This window comes from Acipenser ruthenus, chromosome 43, assembly GCF_902713425.1.
Source record: "Acipenser ruthenus chromosome 43, fAciRut3.2 maternal haplotype, whole genome shotgun sequence".
In the NCBI taxonomy this organism is placed as follows: Eukaryota; Metazoa; Chordata; class Actinopteri; order Acipenseriformes; family Acipenseridae; genus Acipenser; species Acipenser ruthenus.
In genome coordinates, this window is record NC_081231.1 from 497,673 (window position 1) to 520,593 (window position 22,921).

At 41.9% G+C, this 22,921-nt stretch overlaps 1 protein-coding gene across 1 annotated transcript in view; it reads left to right on the forward strand.

The window, feature by feature from the left end:
• Positions 1-22,921, forward strand: part of LOC117398516 (sodium/calcium exchanger 1) — a 52,704-nt gene that overhangs the window by 21,129 nt on the left and 8,654 nt on the right. The window contains exons 4-7 of the mRNA XM_059012191.1: positions 15,343-15,449; positions 17,031-17,158; positions 18,537-18,636; positions 20,052-20,324. Coding sequence (XP_058868174.1) covers positions 15,343-15,449; positions 17,031-17,158; positions 18,537-18,636; positions 20,052-20,324 — 608 coding nt within the window. The remainder of the gene's footprint in view (positions 1-15,342; positions 15,450-17,030; positions 17,159-18,536; positions 18,637-20,051; positions 20,325-22,921) is intronic.

A 22,921-nucleotide genomic window follows, 5' to 3' on the forward strand; every position in this document is an offset into this window, starting at 1 on the left:
CACATCATGACTTTGGGGGGAGGGGGGGGGGGGTTGGGGGAGTGTAGTGGGGCTCCTCTGTCTGTGCGCTACATTTTTTTAGCTGTATCTTGAGATTCAGATGTCATTTACCTAGCTGTAGATTCAGATGTCATTTATATTCCCTTTTTTGTCTCTGCTTTTACCTGTCTTTGTGTGGCTTTGAGCTTGTCTGGAGAACCCTGATTGCCAGGACTAACAGACTTTCTGATTCTTTTCAAGTCATGTTCACAGTGTGACCTTTCAACTCTGTCAGCCCCGCCTACCTTTATAAAAGTTAAAGTCAAAACACAGCAAAGTGTAATAAAGCACAGGCAAGCATTGTAAAGCACAGAGAGGTATGGTAAAGCATAGGCAAGCATTGTAAAGCACAGAGAGGTCTGGTAAAGCATAGGGAAGCATTGTAAAACACAGAGAGGTCTGGTAAAGCATAGGCAAGCATTGTAAAGCATAGAGAGGTATGGTAAAGCATAGGGAAGCATTGTAAAGCACAGATAGGTCTGGTAAAGCATAGGCAAGCATTGTAAAGCATAGAGAGGTATGGTAAAGCATAGGCAAGCATTGTAAAGCATAGAGAGGTATGGTAAAGCATAGGGAAGCATTGTAAAGCACAGAGAGGTATGGTAAAGCATAGGGAAGCATTGTAAAGCACAGAGAGGTCTGGTAAAGCATAGGGAAGCATTGTAAAGCACAGAGAGGTCTGGTAAAGCATAGGGAAGCATTGTAAAGCACAGAGAGGTGTGGTAAAGCATAGGGAAGCATTGTAAAGCACAGCGAGGTCTGGTAAAGCATAGGCAAGCATTGTAAAGCACAGAGAGGTCTGGTAAAGCATAGGCAAGCATTGTAAGATAGATAGATAGATAGATAGATAGATAGATAGATAGATAGATATTTTTTCATTAAACAAAATCCCTATGGTTTCATTAAAGGTGAAACTGTGTCCATAGTAAGTATTGAATTTCTGGCAGTCGCTTGAAGGTAACTTTCCCATGTTCCAGTCCCTCGTCCTATTTCTCTGGGACATGTGTTGTAATCAGTTGTATTACAGCATTAACAGATCAGTCTGCACTACCCCCTCTCTCCAGAGAGCTTGGAGCTGTACTTACAGCTATCTGACGTTATCATATTTCCATCTCCTTTAGGAAAAGGGAACCGCGATTAAAAACTGCCTTCTAATAATTTTAATGAGCTTTAATTAACGCTTCAAACGAGTTTGTCGTCTCTGATTAAATAATGCTGTCTTGAGAGTAGAGTAGGCTAGGTTTTTTTTTTTTTTTCAGGTCAATATAAATATTAAAAACCTGGCTGTTTTTGCAGTCAAGTTTGACTCACGTCACTGCTGCTGCTCGCACCCTCAGCGTATCATTGTCACGATATAATAGGATTCAATGGGGACTCCTGATTATTATTATTACTATTACTATGGTTTTTGTCACACTGCTGTTAATAGCACTCACCTCTATCAATCATACAGTCAGGGTTAGTAATGCCATTGTGAAGCGTATTGTAACAAGTGTATGGCGACTCAATTGACAAACATTTATATTGTTTCTTTTTTTATCTCTTTCTTTCTTGCTTGCTTTCTGTCTCCATATCTCTTTCTTTCTTTCTTGCTTTCTGTCTCCATATCTCTTTCTTTCTTGCTTTCTGTCTCCATATCTCTTTCTTTCTTGCTTTCTGTCTCCATATCTCTTTCTTTCTTGCTTGCTTTCTGTCTCCATATCTCTTTCTTTCTTGCTTGCTTTCTGTCTCCATATCTCTTTCTTGCTTGCTTTCTGTCCCCATATCTCTTTCTTTCTTGCTTGCTTTCTGTCTCCATATCTCTTTCTTTCTTGCTTGTTTTCTGTCTCCATATCTCTTTCTTTCTTGCTTGCTTTCTGTCTCCATATCTCTTTCTTGCTTGCTTTCTGTCTCCATATCTCTTTCTTTCTTGCTTGCTTTCTGTCTCCATATCTCTTTCTTTCTTTCTTGCTTGTTTTCTGTCTCCATATCTCTTTCTTTCTTGCTTGCTTTCTGTCTCCATATCTCTTTCTTTCTTGCTTGCTTTCTGTCTCCATATCTCTTTCTTTCTTGCTTGCTTTCTGTCTCCATATCTCTTTCTTTCTTGCTTGCTTTCTGTCTCCATATCTCTTTCTTTCTTGCTTGCTTTCTGTCTCCATATCTCTTTCTTGCTTTCTGTCTCCATATCTCTTTCTTTCTTGCTTGCTTTCTGTCTCCATATCTCTTTCTTGCTTGCTTTCTGTCTCCATATCTCTTTCTTTCTTGCTTGCTTTCTGTCTCCATATCTCTTTCTTGCTTGCTTGCTTTCTGTCTCCATATCTCTTTCTTTCTTGCTTGCTTTCTGTCTCCATATCTCTTTCTTTCTTGCTTGCTATCTGTCTCCATATCTCTTTCTTGCTTGCTTGTTTTCTGTCTCCATATCTCTTTCTTTCTTGCTTGCTTTCTGTCTCCATATCTCTTTCTTTCTTGCTTGCTTTCTGTCTCCATATCTCTTTCTTTCTTGCTTGCTTTCTGTCTCCATATCTCTTTCTTTCTTTCTTGCTTTCTGTCTCCATATCTCTTTCTTTCTTGCTTGCTTTCTGTCTCCATATCTCTTTCTTGCTTGCTTTCTGTCTCCATATCTCTTTCTTTCTTGCTTTATGTCTCCATATCTCTTTCTTGCTTGCTTGCTTTCTGTCTCCATATCTCTTTCTTGCTTGCTTTCTGTCTCCATATCTCTTTCTTTCTTGCTTTATGTCTCCATATCTCTTTCTTTCTTGCTTGCTTTCTGTCTCCATATCTCTTTCTTTCTTGCTTGCTTTGTCTCCATATCTTTCTTTCTTTCTTCCTATCTGTCTTTCCATCTCTCTCTATCTCTTTCCCTATCCCCTTTTTCTTTCTTTCTTTCTGCATCCCTCTTTCTTCCTATCTGTCTTATCTCTTTCCATGTCCCTTTTCTTTCTTTCTTTCTTTCTCTTTCCATATCCTTTTCTCTCTCCCTCACTCCTCTCGCTGAAGGCTCTGGCGTCGTCGCGGGTTCCACTCTTAGAATTCTACCTGTTGCCATGCCAACGCCACCTTCGTCTATCTTCCACTGGTCTGTGCGTGTAATCCACAGAATTAGCTCCCGATGAGTAAACAGGGTTTAAAATAAGAAAAGAAGCTGGCAGTCAAACACAGCTTGTTAAACAGCCTGTGTGCCTCCTTCGGCCGTGATTTGAATGTTAACCTTAAGCCGAATCCCTGATTTGTAAATTTGATGTCTTTTTAGAGCTTTTGGCTTCTGAAATTGGACAACGGTTCATAAGTGAGTTAAATGTGATGAGGCTATTAAAAACGAGAACGTCAGGTTGCCAAAAGTGTGGATTACAAGCCTAGGGCAGTTCCAGCTAAGACAATATAAAGTAGTTACTGTACACTCCACTTGGAATCCAGTTTTATGCACAAGAAATGACTGCATTTACTAAATGGAACAATCAAAGCCACGACTTATCCTTACAGTGGATGCCCTTACTGTGCCTCTTTGCTAGATTCAGTACCTGTATCAACTCCTGTACAGCACAGAAAGCATTGTGGGTGGGGTGGTGTGGGGTGGGGTGGGGTAGGGGCGGAGCTATTTAAGATTAGGATTCCTAACCCAGCTAAACCAGGTGTCTCTATCCAAGCGCGTGCCTTTTTGCTAGATTCAGTACCTGTATCAACTCCTGTCCAGCACAGAAAGCATTGTGTGTGTGTTAGGGTTTAGTTACTGTGTTTATCAAAGGGAGGGATGATTTCATTTTCATCACTGCTCTGTTATACCCAGCTTTGGCAGAGGAATACAGAACACAGTCCGGTGGATTAGTACTGTGGTTTAAAAGATTTGTACTGTGTGCAAGCGCGTGCGAGAGAGGCAGAAAAATGAGTTTCTTAGAAAATTGGGAGCTTTTTTTTCGCGCGAATCCTTGACTGGTTTGCAGATTCTGTTGTATGCCAAGCTGCATCTCCCTGTTGTCAGTTTCAGTCGCGAAGTGCAAGACAGTAGATCTGACATTGAGTGGTGAATAAAAGGTCTTCAAATTTTTTTATACGACAAAAAAAATTCTGCGTATTTTTTCATAGTTTATTTTAAAAAATGGTTAATAGATTATTATGGGATATCTCTCTCAGTATCTGTTTGTTCTGTCATGTGTACCGACTGTACAGGATGTTTTAGAGCTCCATTGAGACCACAGAGCTGCTTTAAACATCTAAAAAGCAGCCAGACTCTAACCCCAAAGAATACATTAGTGTGATATATCTTACCCGAGCAAATGGCTCCTTAATTTGGCATGTGTGTTGGTTTGGGAGCTGCTAACTTATATAAAAGGTTGTATTTATGAAGTTGTAAAGTGCAGGGCTGTAGCAGGGATGATGCATGGCTTTTAATAAAGACAATCTGCTTGGATTTCAACTGCAACTCTGGTGGGACATGGGCTATGAAAGTAATTTGACTTTGAAAGCAAACATGAGCCAGGCAACCGGGAAAAAATACCGGGCGACTTTTAGAAGGGTCACCCTAAGATTGAAAAATTGTGCCGTCGTTACAGCGCTTGTGTGTGTTCCGTAGTTTCCAGGACACCCGGGTTGCCACTGACAACTGACATAGTATTCTGGGATGTGTTCTGTACCAGACAGCGCGGTTTCCAGCATTGATCTGTTTTTGCTGGCTGAGCTCCGCAGTGTCACAGTATTTCCGATCGACCGGGTATCGTTCTTATGATTCCAGAGAGATGATCTCTAATCAATAGCAGTAAAGAGGGTGGGAGCGAAGGAGGCAGCAAGCCCTGATGATGTGTCAAGATGCTTTTAAACCTGGATTTTGTATTCACGAGGATACAGTAAAGCAGGTTGTGTCCTGGGCTGAGAATTTGTTTTCTGAAACTTTGGGTTTTCTGAAGATAGCTTACACGCAAACTCTGCACTGGAGGTTATAGGTATGTCAGACTTATATGCATATAGCTGAAGACACGCTTATCCAAGTGCAATGAGACTTGGCGATTTTTATCCTGTGTTATTCTGTTCGTGAAGCTGAGATACACGGCTCAAATTCATTTTTGATTTACAGCCTTGGCCAGGATGGCTGTTGCTGACAATCCAGCAGCCCGTTTGGTTGATTACTTGTGAGCCAGCATGGCACTCGGAAGGAAGTCTGTCTGTCTCGTATTTAATCAGAGCTAATTGAAGAGGCCTGGGAGCTGGAGCTCAGTTCAGTTAGGGTGAGGATGAGAAGGGAGGAGGTGAAAAGCTGCCCGCGGCTTCATACTGTGGCAGATCTGTAGCCTGTCACTGATTAATACTTCTGTCTTTCTTTGCAAGGCACTGGAACAGAGAGAAAGAACATACGGGGAAATCAAGGGAAACATCAAGGGGTGGATTTTAATAGCTCGAAAAAGGATACTGTAAACCCACTGTAAAAATAATATAAAACCATTGTAAACCAACTGTAAAACTAATATAAAACCATTGTAAACCCATTGCAAACCTAATACAAAACCATTGTAAACCTACTGTAAAAGTAACATAAAACCATTGTAAACCTACCGTAAAACTAATATAAACGTAGTGTAAACCCACTGTAAAACTAATATAAAACCATTGTAAACCAGCTGTAAACTCACTGTAAAACTAATATAAAACCATTGTAAACCAACTGTAAACTCACTGTAAAACTAATATAAAACCATTGTAAACCAACTGTAAACCCACTGTAAAACTAATATAAAACCATTGTAAACCAACTGTAAACTCACTGTAAAACTAATATAAAACCATTGTAAACCTGCCGTAAACCCACTGTAAAACTAATAGAAAACCGTTGTAAACCAATTGTAAACTCACTGTAAACCTATGCAATGAGAGTCTTATCTCCATCCCTGAGAATAGTAATCAGGTAAGGTATTGTATATTAGGAACGTGTCGCTGGCTTGAAGGGACTGTCGGCAGTGTGTTTTGTAGCTTCGGGGAGCTGATTCGTGGATACTCCCCTGACGGTTTGTGATTTATGAGCTGTTTCGCGAGGAGAGGCAGGGGTGAGTGATGGCACCGCAGGGGGGGATGCCGCACACGATCATGACAGGAGGGGAGATCAATGAAGGATGAAATAACAGGAAGGAGGGAGAGAGAGAGAGAGAACTGGACATGTGATGGCGTAGCCCTGGATGCGAAGATTATCAAGCTTACTGACACCTCGTAATTGGATTTCTGGAAACCTTACAAAAAAAATAGTAATAATAATCAAGCACTCTCCAGCACTCTTTAAGATTAAAAAAATGAAGTGGCAGAAAAAGGCCTGTAACCATTTTGAAACTAGAGCTGCCCGAACCGATTATTCGATTTATCGGGATGGATATATATATATATATATATATATATATATATATATATATATATATATATATATATATATATATATATATATATATAAAGCTATGGCTAAAAACTACATGTTTGTAGACAGTCCCTAAACACTTCCAGATGGCTTCTAAATCTACACAGCTCTGTCTCTTTAATGGACAGATTAAACCACTTCTCATTAGCTTGGTACTGCAGCGAATTCATCACTTAATAGAATAGAGAAGGGGAAAACAACACAATTTTAAGGTCACCTATTGTAGATTATAAAACAGTAACCATGGCGATTGCCGATGTGTCATAGGCCTGGGGCAGCGGTGGAGTCGGTTAGGCAAATAGCGGTCTGATGCTGATGTCGGTATTATTAACTCATCAGCCGCTAGGAGCTGATCCATTTCAGCATGCCAAGCCATCAGTGCAAAAAGAAAGCTTGATCAGTAACTTCACCACGTACGCAGTGTGGAGTAGTGGTTAGGGCTCTGGACTCTTGACCGGAGGGTCGTGGGTTCAATCCCAGGTGGGGGGACACTGCTGCTGTACCCTTGAGCAAGGTACTTTACCTAGATTGCTCCAGTAAAAACCCAACTGTATAAATGGGTAATTATATGTAAAAATAATGTGATATCTTTGTAAGTCGCCCTGGATAAGGGCGTCTGCTAAAAAATAAATAAGAAGAACGAATTCAAAGACAGCTTTTCTGTTCTTTGGTATGAAATAGTTTTGAGTACTCTTTGTAATGACGGCAGGGAGGTTAACGCACCAAGTGGAAGGTGCCAAGCCTTTCTGAGACTTTCAAGAGAACCAGTAATATATACACTTTTTTTTCTTCAACATGCATTGCGATCGCAAGCGTCTGCCTGCCTTTGCAATTCATATTCTCGGTTTCTGTTTAATTGGTGATCTTCGACGTACCATTTCAGATCAAAGAATATATTAGTACCTTAACAGGAATCACTTGCACTGTACAGAATATACACCCCCTCATACAGACTCCCCCGCTGGGTCTATTGTTAGCATCTTCTTGATATTTCAATTAATATTTGTACTGAAGTGTGAATTTGAATAGCTAGTCCTTGAGTCCCCCCTGCTTTAAGATATAAACTCCAGCCCTAGAGATTAGCTGTGCTATCCATTTTTTTCACAGCCAATTTGCTGCATTTAACTTGATTATAAGCTTACCATGGTAATTTGGAGTTTTCCCCCATGCTTTTAAAGGAGGCTGTGTGGTCCAGTGTTTAAAGAAAAGGGCTTGTAACCAGGAGGTCCCTGGTTCAAATACCACCTCAGCCACTGACTCATTGTGTGACCCTGAGCAAGTCACTTAACCTCCTTGTGCTCTGTCTTTCGGGTGAGACGTAGTTGTAAGTGACTCTGCAGCTGATGCATAGTTCACACACCCTAGTCTCTGTAAGTTGCCTTGGATAAAGACGTCTGCTAAATAAACTAATAATAATAATAAAATGCTTTTTCACTGGTTATACAGTATTTACCATAGTTTATCATGGTTTGACATCCTTTTTTTTTAATATGCTTTACCATACTTCTCTGGGCACAAACCTTGCCAATGCTTTACCATGCTTCACTACAGTTTGCTATGATTTTACTACGGGACACTTTTATAAGGGTGTCTAAGACTAGTGCTATCTTTTCAAACCTTATACTTCAAAAGAGCCACAGCTCAAATCAGCCATATATAAAGCTCAATAAAGTTCCACAACACAATGATGACAAGAGCAGTGAAAAGGGAATTAAAGGGCAGGCCAAATGGATTTTAAACCCTCCCCGGCGTCCCTTTTAAGAAGTAAGCAAAACCAAATGAGAAAGGAAATTGGCAGATGCACCAGGGCAGCGTCAATACCCAGAGAGGAGGAAGTCGATATTAACCCTTCGTGACAAGATCATTCCAGCCATCGATTCTGCTATTAGAAGCCACTTCAAACAGCTCTGTCACTTTTGTAAGGGGCAAGGTAGATGGGTATTTATCCAAAATGTTTAGGCGCTATTCTGTGCATGCAATTGATCGACGTCTTGGTCGTCAGCTATTTAATGATCATGCTATTAGTTTTGAATTCACAGCCCTGGCTGGGCGATGGATTACTGACACGCTTGTTTTAATGGATTTCCAACAAGACAATAATTGACTCAAATCACTGATCACTGATCACTGATCACATTTGGTTTACTGGCACTGAAATAACTCCATTGCAAAGAAAAACAATGTGGTTAGTTATGTCCTCTACATTTTAAAACTCAGCCAATAACCCATTCTTTTACAGAGCCTTATGAATTATTAAACTCAAAACTAAAAAAGCTCTTTTTTTATGAATATTGCAAGAAGGATGTCTTTCAATAATTGAAGCTGCGTGTCTCTGGGCACTCTGAGGTCTGTCTCCCTGCTTTTCAGCTCAGTGCAAGATGACATGTCAGAATAAATAGCTGGGCATTAATCTGCAGCAGAAATACCACCTTCCCCTGGTTATGTGCTGTGCAAATGCCAGATTAGTATCTAATGCGGTTTTCATACACCCACAGGCAACCCAGCGGAACCTCGCATACATGAGTGTATTAAACAGATATCAAAATACCAAAGCAAGCCATCAACATTGTTTTCACAGTGTTTATGGGACACATACTGGACTGGACTGTGCGCATTGATTGAAAAACTCCTCAATTGCAAGGCTTTTCGTGGTTCTGACGCGGTTTATTCCCTACCTATACAAAGGATGCAAATGACATTTAATAGAGAAAAGTGTAAAGTACTGCACGCAGGCAGTAAAAATGTGCATTATAAATATCCTATTGGAGATACTGAAATTGAAGAAGGAATCTATGATAAAGACCTAGGAGTTTATGTTGACTCAGAAATGTCTTCATCTAGACAATGTAGGGAAGCTATAAAAAAAAAGGCCAACAAAATGCTCGGATATATAGTGAGAAGTGTTGAATTTAAATCAAGGGAAGGAATGTTAAAACTGTACAATGCATTAGTAAGACCTCATTGAGAATATTGTGTTCAGTTCTGGTCACCTCGCTACAAAAAGGATATTGCTTTTCTAGAAAGAGTGCAAAGAGGAGCAACCAGAATTATTTTTTTTAAAAGGCATGTCACATGCAGACAGGCTAAAAGAATTTAATCTATTCAACAAAAGACTACGCAGTGATCTGATTCAAGCATTCAAAATCCTAAAAGGTATTGACAGTGTCGACCCAACTGACGTTTTCGACCTGAAAAAAGAAACAAGGACCAGGGGTCACAAGTGGAAATTAAAGGGGCATTCAGAACAGGAAATAGGAGGGACTTTTTTACACAGAGAATTGTGAGGGTCTGGAACCAACCCCCCAGTAATGTTGTTGAAGCTGACACCCTGGGATCCTTCAAGAAGCTGCTTGATGAGATTCTGGGATCAATCAGCTACTAACAACCAAACGAGCAAGATGGGCCGAATGGGGCCTCCTCTCGTTTGGAAACTTATTTTCTTATGTTCTTATGCAAGAGAGAGTTTTAAAACTGCAGAATTGTGCAGTACACACGCCACCTGATATTAAAGTAAGGAACATGTTGAAGCAGCCCCTTAATGCACAGCATAATTGATCATTCTCAATAGATTTAATAAAGGAGACAGCGTCAATTCAAGTCCATTAGGTGGTTTTTGGATGATGTTTCCTGGAGACAAATTTACTCCGGCTTAATTAAATTGGGGGGAAGGGAATAACAAATCAATTTCTAAGCGAAGGGATCTGGAAAATATAGATTTTTTTTTAATACTACAAACTCCTGTAGTATTCACATGAACTGCATAAAGGCTCCAGTGAGAATTGCAACTCCTTGTTGCCAAGGCATTCAAATCCATTCTACAGTCTCTCATATTACTGTATGTGCTGAATAGCTACAGCAGTAGAGTTTATCTTGCGTGTCTTGTGTACAGCACAGAGAGACTCTGCAAATCCATTGTAAGGCAAGAGTTTATTTTAGACGTTTTAAAGTTGTTTTGTAGATGGCCCGCATTCTGTGTTTACTGGGTCTCTTACTCTTTTTAAGTTTCTTGCTTTCTTTCTGCTATTTCCCAAAAGTACTGTTCTAAAGTTTTGATGAGTTTGAAGAACTGCTCAAATCAAATAGCACAGATGGGATTCACAGTGGGATCAAGACACATACAGTGTGCCAGCATTTCATATGAAAACTCTGCATATATATATATATATATATATATATATATATATATATATATATATATATATATATATATATATATATACACACACACACATCTGCAACACAACCCTTGTAAAAGTTTCCCTTGGTAAAAGCGTAGCATAGGGAAGCATTGTAAAGCACAGAGAGGTCTGGTAACACATAGGGAAGCATTGTAAAGCACAGAGAGGTCTGGTAAAGCATAGGGAAGCATTGTAAAGCACAGAGAGGTCTGGTAAAGCATAGGGAAGCATTGTAAAGCACAGAGAGGTCTGGTAAAGCATAGGGAAGCATTGTAAAGCACAGAGAGGTCTGGTAACACATAGGGAAGCATTGTAAAGCACAGAGAGGTCTGGTAAAGCATAGGGAAGCATTGTAAAGCACAGAGAGGTGTGGTAAAGCATAGGGAAGCATTGTAAAGCACAGAGAGGTCTGGTAAAGCATAGGGAAGCATTGTAAAGCACAGAGAGGTCTGGTAAAGCATAGGGAAGCATTGTAAAGCACAGAGAGGTGTGGTAAAGCATAGGGAAGCATTGTAAAGCACAGAGAGGTCTGGTAAAGCATAGGGAAGCATTGTAAAGCACAGAGAGGTCTGGTAAAGCATAGGGAAGCATTGTAAAGCACAGAGAGGTCTGGTAACACATAGGGAAGCATTGTAAAGCACAGAGAGGTCTGGTAAAGCATAGGGAAGCATTGTAAAGCACAGAGAGGTGTGGTAAAGCATAGGGAAGCATTGTAAAGCACAGAGAGGTCTGGTAAAGCATAGGGAAGCATTGTAAAGCACAGAGAGGTCTGGTAAAGCATAGGGAAGCATTGTAAAGCACAGAGAGGTCTGGTAAAGCATAGGGAAGCATTGTAAAGCACAGAGAGGTCTGGTAAAGCATATTAAAAAACAAATCATGGTAAACTAACCCAAATAAAAGCTTCCCATAGTAAAAGCTCAGCAAAGCGTAATTAAGCACAGTGAAAGCGTGGTAAAGCATAGGCTTTAGAACTGGAAAGGTTTTGGTCTGCATTAGTTTTATGGCCCCCCACCAAACAGTAGCATTCCAAGAATATTCAAAAACAAATTCTGTCCTACAAAAGCAAGCCCTTCTGTTTGACCTGTGGTTCCTATCGATGAAATTATCGTATTCAATTCCTGCCAAAAACTTTGCATATTTATTTTACAATCTTTTGTTGCTGTTGTTGTTTTATCATTATTATCGTTGTTGAATCTGAATGTGATTTGAACCCGGGTCTCCAGAGGTGAAGAGCGAGAGTAGTAACCGACTACGCCACTCAGCCCTCAAGGGTTTGGGCAAGTTGGAAATAACAGCCAGTGATTTCTCAAGTGGGAGGTTAGGGAGGAGAACACAGCCTAAAGGTCAGTGCATTCAGGATTGCTGGGAGCATTGACTGCGTTCAAAGAAACTCTTTTTTCTGCAGAAGTACAGCCAGTGTTTTTTGTTTAGTATTGATTTTAGCTGAAAACCGACACATTTTCTGTGTGTTTTGTTTATTTTATTTTGTGTGCTTTGTTGGTAAATTACCATTGTTCTGCTGTAAATGGCTTCTCGTTGAATGCACTGGGAATTTTTACTGGGAAGATACAGTCCCTGTTGGGAAGATGTATTTATGTTACTGGGATTATTATTAATTTTCTACAATTCAGAATGAAAAACAGTAGCAATACAGCTAAACTTAAATTGACTGGCTTTACAATTATTGATAGTGCTTGGAGATGAGGGACTAGGAGGGAGGGAAGCAGTGTGGCTCTAGTGGAGCTGAGGAGGGACTGGGAGGGAGGGAAGCAGTGTGGCTCTAGTGGTTAGAGCTGAGGAGGGACTGGGAGGGAGGGAAGCAGTGTGGCTTTAGTGGTTAGAGCTGAGGAGGGACTGGGAGGGAGGGAAGCAGTGTGGCTCTAGTGGTTAGAGCTGAGGAGGGACTGGGAGGGAGGGAAGCAGTGTGGCTGTATTTCTGGCTATACCATGTATTTGGCTATGAAGTGTTTTTTATAAAGGCATTCTTTTTCAAAAGAAAAATTTGGAACGTGTATTTTTTATTAGCTATATAACCATCTCTCTGCTGCCCCATTGGCTTAAGTGACGGAGCTGTGATCCTTCATGTCTGCGTTGCATTGATAAATGCATTGATGGCCGTTTGCACAAGATTAATAGATTATGTGATTAGCTCAATTAATCTATATTTTCCTGCACAGCAAGCAGCGCGAATTGCATGCTGGTAATCTATTCATCAAGTAGGAGAAAGGGGTCGATAACGCTTTTGTTAATTATACGCTGATACAAATATACTGTATACTATTAGGCACCATATTAATCTTTCATAAAGCATGCCATGGTATCTACACATACATTGACTGGCTGCAGAATTATTGATAGTGCTGAGGGACTGGGAGGGAAGCAGTATGACTCCAGTGGTTAGAGCTGAGGAGGGACTGGGAGGGAGGGAAGCAGTGTGGCTCTAGTGGTTAGAGCTGAGGAGGGACTGGGAGGGAGGGAAGCAGTGTGGCCCCAGTGGTTAGAACTGAGGAGGGACTGGGAGGGAGGGGAGCAATGTGGCTCTAGTGGAGCTGAGGAGGGACTGGGAGGGAGGGAAGCAGTGTGGCTCTAGTGGTTAGAGCCGAGGAGGGACTGGGAGGGAGGGAAGCAGTGTGGCTCTAGTGGTTACAGCTGAGGAGGGACTAGGAGGGAAGCAGTGTGGCTCTAGTGGTAAATTCAAATTAGAGCTGTTTTTGATGTAACTATTTAAATCAATTTAATAAACCCGGCCTTTGACCTTGACTGCTGCCTTCACTAACAGAACAGTTGACTAACTTGGCTGAAACTTTCTGTGAGAAACGAAGGCGGGGCTGGCTTTGCGTTGCTCAGTTTAGCACAGTAATTCCCTATTCTCCCGGCTGCATTGTCTTCACAGAAGAAGATCTGGCAATTAAACTGGTGGCTAATTACAGAGGCCCGGTAGAGACGATGAACACCTACCTTTAGCTCTCCGTTAATGAGAAGGGTGTAATTGCAATGAGCTCAGCTGCATAGACTCCCACTCTTCTGCATCACTGCTTTTATCATACAAAGAATACAAATGGATAGAGAGGGCATCATCTTCCAGTTCAGTGCTTTGTTACGCTGCTTTGAATTGTTCTGTAGAACTCCCTTTACTAAGCTTGTGTGGACGGCAGTGTAACCTAGTGGTTAGAGCTGAGGGACTGGGAGGCAGTGTAACCTAGTGGTTAGAGCTGAGATACTGGGAGGCAGTGTAACCTAGTGGTTAGAGCTGAGAGACTGGGAGGCAGTGTGGTCTAGTGGTTAGAGCTGAGGGACTGGGAGGCAGTGTGGTCTAGTGGTTAGAGCTGAGGAGGGACTGGGAGGGAGGGAAGCAGTGTGGCTCTAGTGGTTAGAGCTGAGAAGGGACTGGGAGGGAGGGAAGCAGTGTGGCTCAAGTGGTTAGAGCTGAGAAGGGACTGGGAGGGAGGGAAGCAGTGTGGCTCTAGTGGTTAGAGCTGAGGAGGGACTGGGAGGGAGGGAAGCAGTGTGGCTCAAGTGGTTAGAGCTGAGAAGGGATTGGGAGGGAGGGAAGCAGTGTGGCTCTAGTGGTTAGAGCTGAGTAGGGACTGGGAGGGAGGGAAGCAGTGTGGCTCTAGTGGTTAGAGCTGAGGAGGGACTGGGAGGGAGGGAAGCAGTGTGGCTCTAGTGGTTAGAGCTGAGGAGGGACTGGGAGGGAGGGAAGCAGTGTGGCTCTAGTGGTTAGAGCTGAGGAGGGACTGGGAGGGAGGGAGGCAGTGTGGCTCTAGTGGTTAGAGCCAAGGTAAGCTTCAGAAAAATGCAACTTTATAAAATAAACAAAGAAATAAAACTGGGACATGTTTCAGATCATACCAAAATATGTAACACCTCTGCAAAATCAATCACTTGCAGTGAGACTGAAAAAAAAACAAAACTTCAGTCCTTTATTTTATTTCCCCATCTTTTTACCAGGCTTCTATATTGAAAGCAATTTTGAATTCTGGTTGATTATTGTTATTATTATTAGTGCTGACAAAGCCCACCTTGATAGATTACTCTTTGCCAGTCCCACTGAACAGGCAATTTATCATCAAACCATTTTCCCTCAGCACTGGCATTTAGAAAACTGTTTTTGCGACCAGCCTGTAGTGTGTGTATATGTGTTTGGGTTGTTTCCAGAGATGTATTGTTTTTCTTTGCTTTTGTTATGAGCTAATGCTAAGGTTTGTAAACGGGGTCATACAACGCTCAAGGTCGTTTCACCCAATCGGAGCACAGATTAATTTCTTATGCAGCAGCCTCCCTCTGCTCTGTGCTGGTGGAGCAGAGAAAGAGAAAGGGAGGCTCTTACACTCTCTGAACAGCCTCCCTCTGCTCTGTGCTGGTGGAGCAGAGAAAGAGACTCATACTCTCTGAACAGCCTCCCTCTGTGCTGGTGGAACAGAGTAAGAGAAAGGGAGGCTCTTATACTCTCTGAACAGCCTCCCTCTGTGCTGGTAGAGCAGAGAAAGAGAAAGGGAGGCTCTCATACTCTCTGAACAGCCTCAGTACAGTGCTTGCTTTATTGTTCATCTAAGATCAGTCAATAATAATTCTGATGTATAATCATAATAATAATAATAATACGATTCAAGCAGAGTAAGGTTGTGTCTTTTAAGGGTTGATGATGAATGCTTTCTCTCTCTCTCCCTCTCTCTCGCTCTCTCTCCCTCTCTCTCGCTCTCTCTCCCTCTCTCTCTCGCTCTCTCTAACCTGCAGTTTTTCCCCTCCTTGTTTCAGGAAGACCATCGAGGTGAAGATTATTGACGATGAGGAGTACGAGAAGAACAAGGCCTTCACCATTGTGCTTGGGGAGCCAGTGCTGGTGGAGATAGGGCAGAAACACGGTAAGACTGGCTCTATCACCAGCGCCATTCCAGACCATACAACAGGTTTTACAAAGAGGAACCAGCTTCACACGTCACAGTGTCATTTCGTTCCATCTCGTCTATTTATGAGCAAACATCACTCCCACACAGAGTCACCACCTTTCCCTTTATCCAGCTTCCCGGCTTGTCTGGGGCACGGAACAGCCTCCCATTCAAATCCTGGGACTTGTCAACTCTGCTAGCTCCAGTAAAAACCCAACTGAATAAATGGGTAATTGTATGTAAAAATAATGTGATATCTTGTAACAATTGTAAGTCGCCCTGGATAAGGGTGTCAGCTAAGAAATAAATAATAATAATAATAATAATAATAATAATAATAATAATAATAATAATAATAATAATAATAATAATAATAATAATAGTATAACGATGACAAGGCTGATCTGGCCTGCGTTGCATATGGCAGAACTGAAGAGCAGCTCCTGAACAGCAACTTGAACGCACTAAAAATGAAATCTGCTCAGAATGACTCCAAACATCATAAGAGGGCAGTATAATAATAAAAAAAAAACTAGAAAATGAAATTTAAAGCTACTTTAAGCTCCTCTAGTTTATTTTTTGTATTATCACCGGGCTCTTGTCAGCATTAAATATAAGCCCTGCAAGGCAGAGAGTGGAGATAGCCACTTAGGCAGCATCGACCCCCAATGTAATAAATAATAGATAGCCCTGTATTGTATTTTTATGTTTTTGATGTTTGAATGAAAACCCACCAGACTAACCTTTGGCTACTAAAGACTAATAATAGATATTGTTTTGATGTTTTGGGTTTTTTGGCTGGAGGGACTCTGAACAGGAGTCTCATTTTCAAGGACGTTTTTGAAAGACAGCGCTGAAAGACGTCAACGTTTTATATTTAGTCTCTGGACTGGGAGACAGGAGTTTATTTTGAATGCCTTACACACAGACTGACTTACAGCTGCACAAACCGATTATTCAATTGTCCGGATGGAGCACTCCACAGGCGAGGGTCGTTGGTGTGGATCGGGGGTGCTGATTCATCGTTCAGAGTTAATTAAGAAACAGCTGCTTGAGTTTGTGTGGGTCGCTGTTCTCCACAGAGTAAAAAAAAAAGCAGTGATCATCACAAACCCAAGCAGCTGTTTCTTAATTTGCTCTTATTAGGACTGAAATCATTGTATTTTGTACCTTGCTCTTAATTGTACTGTCATTCTTTATGTATTGTTTGTATACAACTGTAAGTCGCCCTGGGTAAGGGCGTCTGCTAAGAAATTAATAATAATAAATAAATAATAAATAATGGTAAATCAGCCTAATCCACAGCAGCGACCCTCGCCTGACTTCAGTGAAGAGCTTGATCCCAGTAATCGAATAATCATTTTGGGCTGCACGTCTGACTGTGTAGCCTAGTGGTTAGAGCTGAGGGACAAGGTGGCGGGAGTTGAAGCCGAGTTGGAATCTCATCTGTGTTTTAAACCCGCCTCCGTTAGAGCAGTGTGTTTCGCTGGGTTAAAGTCTGAGTCAGTCTGAGACGTCTGGTGATTATTTGATTTTCTTTCTGTGCGTTCCCTTTAGGAGACTCCAATGAGAACAAGCCTTTCTCCACTGAAGGGGAGGATGAGCAGATTGCCAAGATGGGCTGCCCTAGTCTGGGTGAACACACCCGACTGGAGATCGTCATTGAGGAGTCCTACGAGTTTAAGGTAACTTCCATGTTTCTGGTTTTAAAGACTTCAATCAAGTCCCCTCTTTCCCTTCTTTTTTTCTAGGCTGAAGAGATTATTTTAACCTGTCCTCATAGCTCATGTCCTGGGATCAGCCTAGTTGCCCTTCTCTCTCGGTTTTTAGAGGAGAGAAAATGGGGCCAGTGAGCCAGCGTGTTTCCTTACAAGAGCCCAGCTGGTCGTTCAGATTTTTTTTCTCTGCTTTAGGAATTATCTATCTAGAACTTCAGCAACTCAGGAAGTCAGGAAGATATCAATTCAAAATAGGGGAGATATTTTTCAATGATTGTTACCCTCAAAAGTATACCGTAATTCTTGCTAAGAAGAAAAACTGGAAATATGCATATTGGGTATTTCAAAGTAAACTAAAGGCTTTGCAAAATGCCCTCTAATTATATATATATATATATATATATATATATATATATATATATATATATATATATATATATATATATATATAGTTACGATCTGAATAGGATCTCCACCGTTTTCCTTCAAATGCTTCCTTTCAGTTTCTTTATCCCAATGGAATAACACTTTGCTTTCTGCACACCGTCATTATTGTAGGGGGAAGGATCTGGTTTGTTGTTCTTTACAGGAGTCTCAAGCAGATACCTGCCTGCTCTGCGCTCAGCACAGCTCTGTTGCCCTACTTGCATTGCCCTACTTGCAATGCAAAAAACAGCCCCTATACACCTTGGCTTATTAGAGATGAAGCATTGACCGCTATCCTCACGTTACAATTATTCATCGACGTGGCTTTTATTGAGTGCAATTAATCATTCATTAATCATTAACCCTGATGTCCTATGTGGAGCCTCATGTGTGTGAATATATATATATATATATAGGCTGTGTGGTCCAGTGCTTAAAGAAAAGGGCTTGTAACCAGGAGGTCCCTGGTTCAAATCCCACCTCAGCCACTGACTCATTGTGTGACCCTGTGCAAGTCACTTAACCTCCTTGTGCTCCATCCTTCGGGTGAGACGTTGTTGTAAGTGACTCTGCAGCTGATGCATAGTTCACACACCCTAGTCTCTGTAAGTCGCCTTGGATAAAGGCGTCTGCTAAATAAACAAATAATAATAATAATAAAGAAAGGGGCTTGATACCAGGAGGTTCAAATCCCGGCTCAGCCACTGACTCCCTGTGTGTGTGTGTGTGTGAGAGAGAGACCCTGAGCAAGTCACTTCACCTCCTTGTGCTCCGTCCTTCGGATGAGACGTAAAACGTTGCTTTCGAAAGCTTTTCTTTCTTGCTTTCTCAATGCAGCGAATGCTGTTGATTTATTACCTGCCTGTTGTTCCGTTGGTTGCTGACTGGCTGTGTGTGTGTATCTGTGTGTGTATCACAGAGTACAGTGGACAAGCTGATCAAGAAGACTAACCTGGCCCTGGTGGTGGGGAGCAGCAGCTGGAGGGAGCAGTTTGTTAACGCCGTTACCGTGAGCGCAGGTGAGCGTGCTACCAAGGCAACAGACAGCCTAGGCAGGCCCACAACAATGACATCATTCCAAGCACACCTCAGAATGGCCAGGTGTTCCGCTCGCTCAGATTCTAAGACCTCGGGCGCTATTTACAAAACTTGACCCCTTTAAGGGACGTGTGTGTCCCACAAATAAAATGATGCTAACTGATTTTTGCAATGAGGTAGGTGCACCAGACAGGGTTTTGAAAATGTACTGACAAGCTGGATCCGGTCATCCAAATTGTCAGTTTCCTCCTCGTGATGCTTGAGTCGCTCTCGAATCTGTTTTGAGAAGAAACTGCAGACCATGAAAATGACATACCGGTAATAGCCATCAATTAAAACCACAATCTAATGAGGTCTCTATCAAATCAGCTGCATTATTATTGGAAAGGAAGGGATGACCAGAGGATGACTGGATGTTAATTCTCCCTTTTCTCTTAGCCAGGAAGTGAATACAAAACGGTTCAAGACTGGTGACGTCTGCAGACAGCAAGAAGTCTGCCGGACGTGAATCTGCAGCTATCGCACACACATAGTGATTAGTGTAATCGCACAAACTGCCTCGCTCAGCCATCTGACACCTGCCTTACTGAGCATCTGCCTGGCTTCCTGTCCTTCCAGTGTGAAAACTACAACTTGGGGAGGGGGAGGCTAGATATGAATTAGACCAGGAAAGAGCACAGCAGTGTTTGCCAGCTTGAGTTTTGTTTTATAGATGCGGTCGCAGTGTATTGCCAGAAAAAAAACAAAAAAGGGATACTTCATCCAAATTTGCAGATCAACAGGTATAAAGACACTTTGACAAATCTAGTTCGTGTTGCCAAGGGGTAGGGGCGAATAGACGGACAGTCAAATACAAAAGCGACTGCTGGCTTTAGAAACCGGTAGTCACATGATTGGGAAGCATGCGGTTTCAGATGGACGGAAGCACAAAAATATTTTCTTTTGAAAAAAAATCAGAACACAAGCTGTATTTATGTCATTTTGATACATTGCATTATAACGAAATTAGAGCAAGTTATCGTGACAGTATCGTCAAAGAGAAAATTTAAATAACAGGCAGATTTGCCAGTTAGAAATGCTGCAACACATTTTAAAAGTAGCCTGTCCTCAAATGATATGCCAGGTGATCAGAACTGAAGAGCAGTTCTGTGATTGATCCCTTAGAAAAGTTTCCCATAGTAAAAGCACAGCAAAGTGTAATAAAGCATAGGAAAGCATGGTAAAAAAAAAATAGTGTGGTATGATAAAGCTTATTTATAAACATGTGAAACTGTGGCAAATGCATATGGGGAAAAGCATGGGGGAGGGAACTGCAAAAATACCACAGGAAACTTTTGTAAGGGATGCAGCCGATCTCTCGGCAGGGTTCAGTAATACCTGTCTCCTCTCGGCTCAGGTGACGATGATGAAGAGGAGAGCGGGGAGGAGCGGCTCCCGTCCTGCTTCGATTACATCATGCACTTCCTCACGGTCTTCTGGAAGGTCCTGTTCGCCTTCGTGCCCCCCACGGAGTACTGGAACGGCTGGGCCTGCTTCATCGTTTCCATCTCCCTCATCGGAGTGCTGACCGCCGTCACCGGGGACCTGGCTTCACACTTCGGCTGCACCGTGGGGCTCAAGGACTCGGTCACCGCCGTGGTGTTCGTGGCTCTCGGAACCTCAGTGCCAGGTACGGGCGGTTTCTTGGGTGGCGGAAGTCTTTAGTTATAACCAGGCCTGGATCCCAGTGAGGATTACTTTACTCTGTTGTGATTAGCTGACCCTGCCTATGTCATGGGTTACACCCACGGCATATCCCAACGCATTGTATTAAAGCGACTCGGGCATAATTCATGATGAGCAGAATCTCTTCTGGTTAACCTGTAACCCTTCCGCTACGGCCTCGCTAGAAATCGTTCATACGTGAACGATGATGTAACGGTGATGTTAGACACCCATTTTAAGCTGTCTTAAACAACCATTGGTTGCTTACCAAATGACTGACATCTCCTACAACCAATCAGGGATGGTTTCATATACTTTCAAAACGAAAGTAAAGTCAGATAGACAGAAAGCTAGACGAGTGATATTTTTTTTTCTTCTGTCGGGAGATGCGGCGATCACAAGTGCAAAGCTTACCAGAAATCATAGTAAATCGTCCAAAATGTTTATGAACACAATATGAATTAATGATGGGCAGAATCTCTTCTGATCACCTTTAACCCAAAACATGCATTTCTTTACTACTCAGTTTGTCGGCTGTAAAATGCGTGAATTTTTAGAACAAGCTGCCTTCCCAGACTACATTTAGCTGTTTCCAGCAGGCTGATTGCTTTTACTCTCCCCTGTCAAACTGATTTCCGTCTGACAGCCAGCCAGCCAGCAGCAGGGGATTTGAAGCGCTTCACGGCTGCCGTTTCTCGTTTAGCGGGATTTTGACAAGTCACCTGGTAATGGGGCACAAAAAAATAAACAAATAAAACAAATTCCACCGGTTCGCTCTGCGAACTTGCCTCTCTCTTCTGCCTCATACGGTTATCTGCCTGTTAGCATGAGCGAATGCAGGCTGATTTTATTCAATTGCACTCGTCTGTTTCGTTTCATTTGGGGGCCCTTCCTACCTAGGAGATCAACTGGGCTGAGCTGACAGGCGGATTGCAGGAGATGCTAGAGGACACTTTAGCTGGAGCGTTGACCCGTAAACTTCCTTCAAGGTCACAGGGAATCAAGTGGAAGGATGGCTGCACAGGGTTTAAAATGGAGCTTCCAGTTAAAATAGGCCAGCAGGTGAACGAGGGAGAGGATGAAGGCTGGAGAGGGGGTAACAAAGGTTTTTTTTAAATACATCGGAGGTTTTTGTCCGTTTAAGCGCAACTCAATCAGATGGGCATGCAGCATCGCAACGAAACAGATTTCTGTTGCAAGCGTTAATATTTACCGTCTCAACGTGGTAATTTCAAGAGTGAGTGGCTTCAAAATGTCCTTTTAAATGTGTCTGGTGTTTTGCAATCAGTTCTTCCACTATATATTGAGTTGTTATTTTTTCTCAAAATCTGCTTTCTCTGAACAAACAGCCTCCTTCATTCCACTCAAACTATGTGGCGATGTGACCTTCCATGTCAGCTCCACCTACTCTACACACACAGTATAGACACAGCGAGCACCAGAACCACTCACAGTTATTGCAAACAACATAGTAATAAGGGAAATGTAAAAACAGGAAGGGAGTTGAGCAAAGTGCCGACTAAGCGTCTGAATATGGAATATTTTTAATTGAATTTCAGGTATCGGAGCTTCATTGACTGTGACACTGTTCTGTGCAACCCCAAGCGTATTATACAGGCTAATTCAGGGGGGAGTTCCATGTGGGTTAGAATAAAGGGCCCCATAGCTGCAGATGAGATTAGGTTTTTTTGTAACAAATTATATTTTCTTAGTTTTAAAAAAATTTGCAGTCAACCTAAAAAGTTGCAAAACTGATTCCATTGACAAAGACTGATTTGATTGATCAAAACAGGATTTATAGTTTAAAAAAAAAACAGTCCTTCACAAAACATTCCTTGAACAGTTACTTACATTTTGATGACCTCATGAGTAAAAGTAAAAGGTTTGCACTTTCATTTCTTCGGCCCCTTCCCTTCTGTTTCTAGTGCATCGTTGCTACAGGTTGTGGGACGCTGCCAGTTTCAAAGTAACAAAGCGTGTTTCACCCCTGGGTCTGAGTTTGATGTTTACTAGTTTAGGCAGAGTGTGACTGTTCTGTAATTAATCGCAGAGGCAGCAACTGAAAAAAAAACTTGTCAAGCGCTCCAAAGAATCAATTCTATTAAACAAACGACAGCCGTTAAGAAGACAGAAAGGCTTTCAGGGTTTATGTACTACAGATGTGCTTTTTATATTATTACTTCCAATTTGTTAAAACCTCGCTTTAGGGCCAGTAAAAAGACAACTTCACAATTAGGGCCAACTCTGTAGCTATTGAAGTCTTTAGTTAGAACAACCTACAATTTAATACAGCCCTATGGATTTCCAAATACTGCTTGCCCTCTATTTATGTCACCCCTGTATTCAGTATTAAGGCCACCATCTGCAGTCACAGCCATCTCAATGCTAAATTAATCTCTCTAATAAGACCACAAACCGAGAGGCCATTGGGCCAACTTATTTTGGCCATTGCATCTACGTAGTGTTACAGAAAAACAAACAAACAATGACATCTTTTATAAAAGTGCTGAGAGATCTAACTTATCCTTTTCAGGGCTGCCGAGTGATTTTTGTTTTACAGGA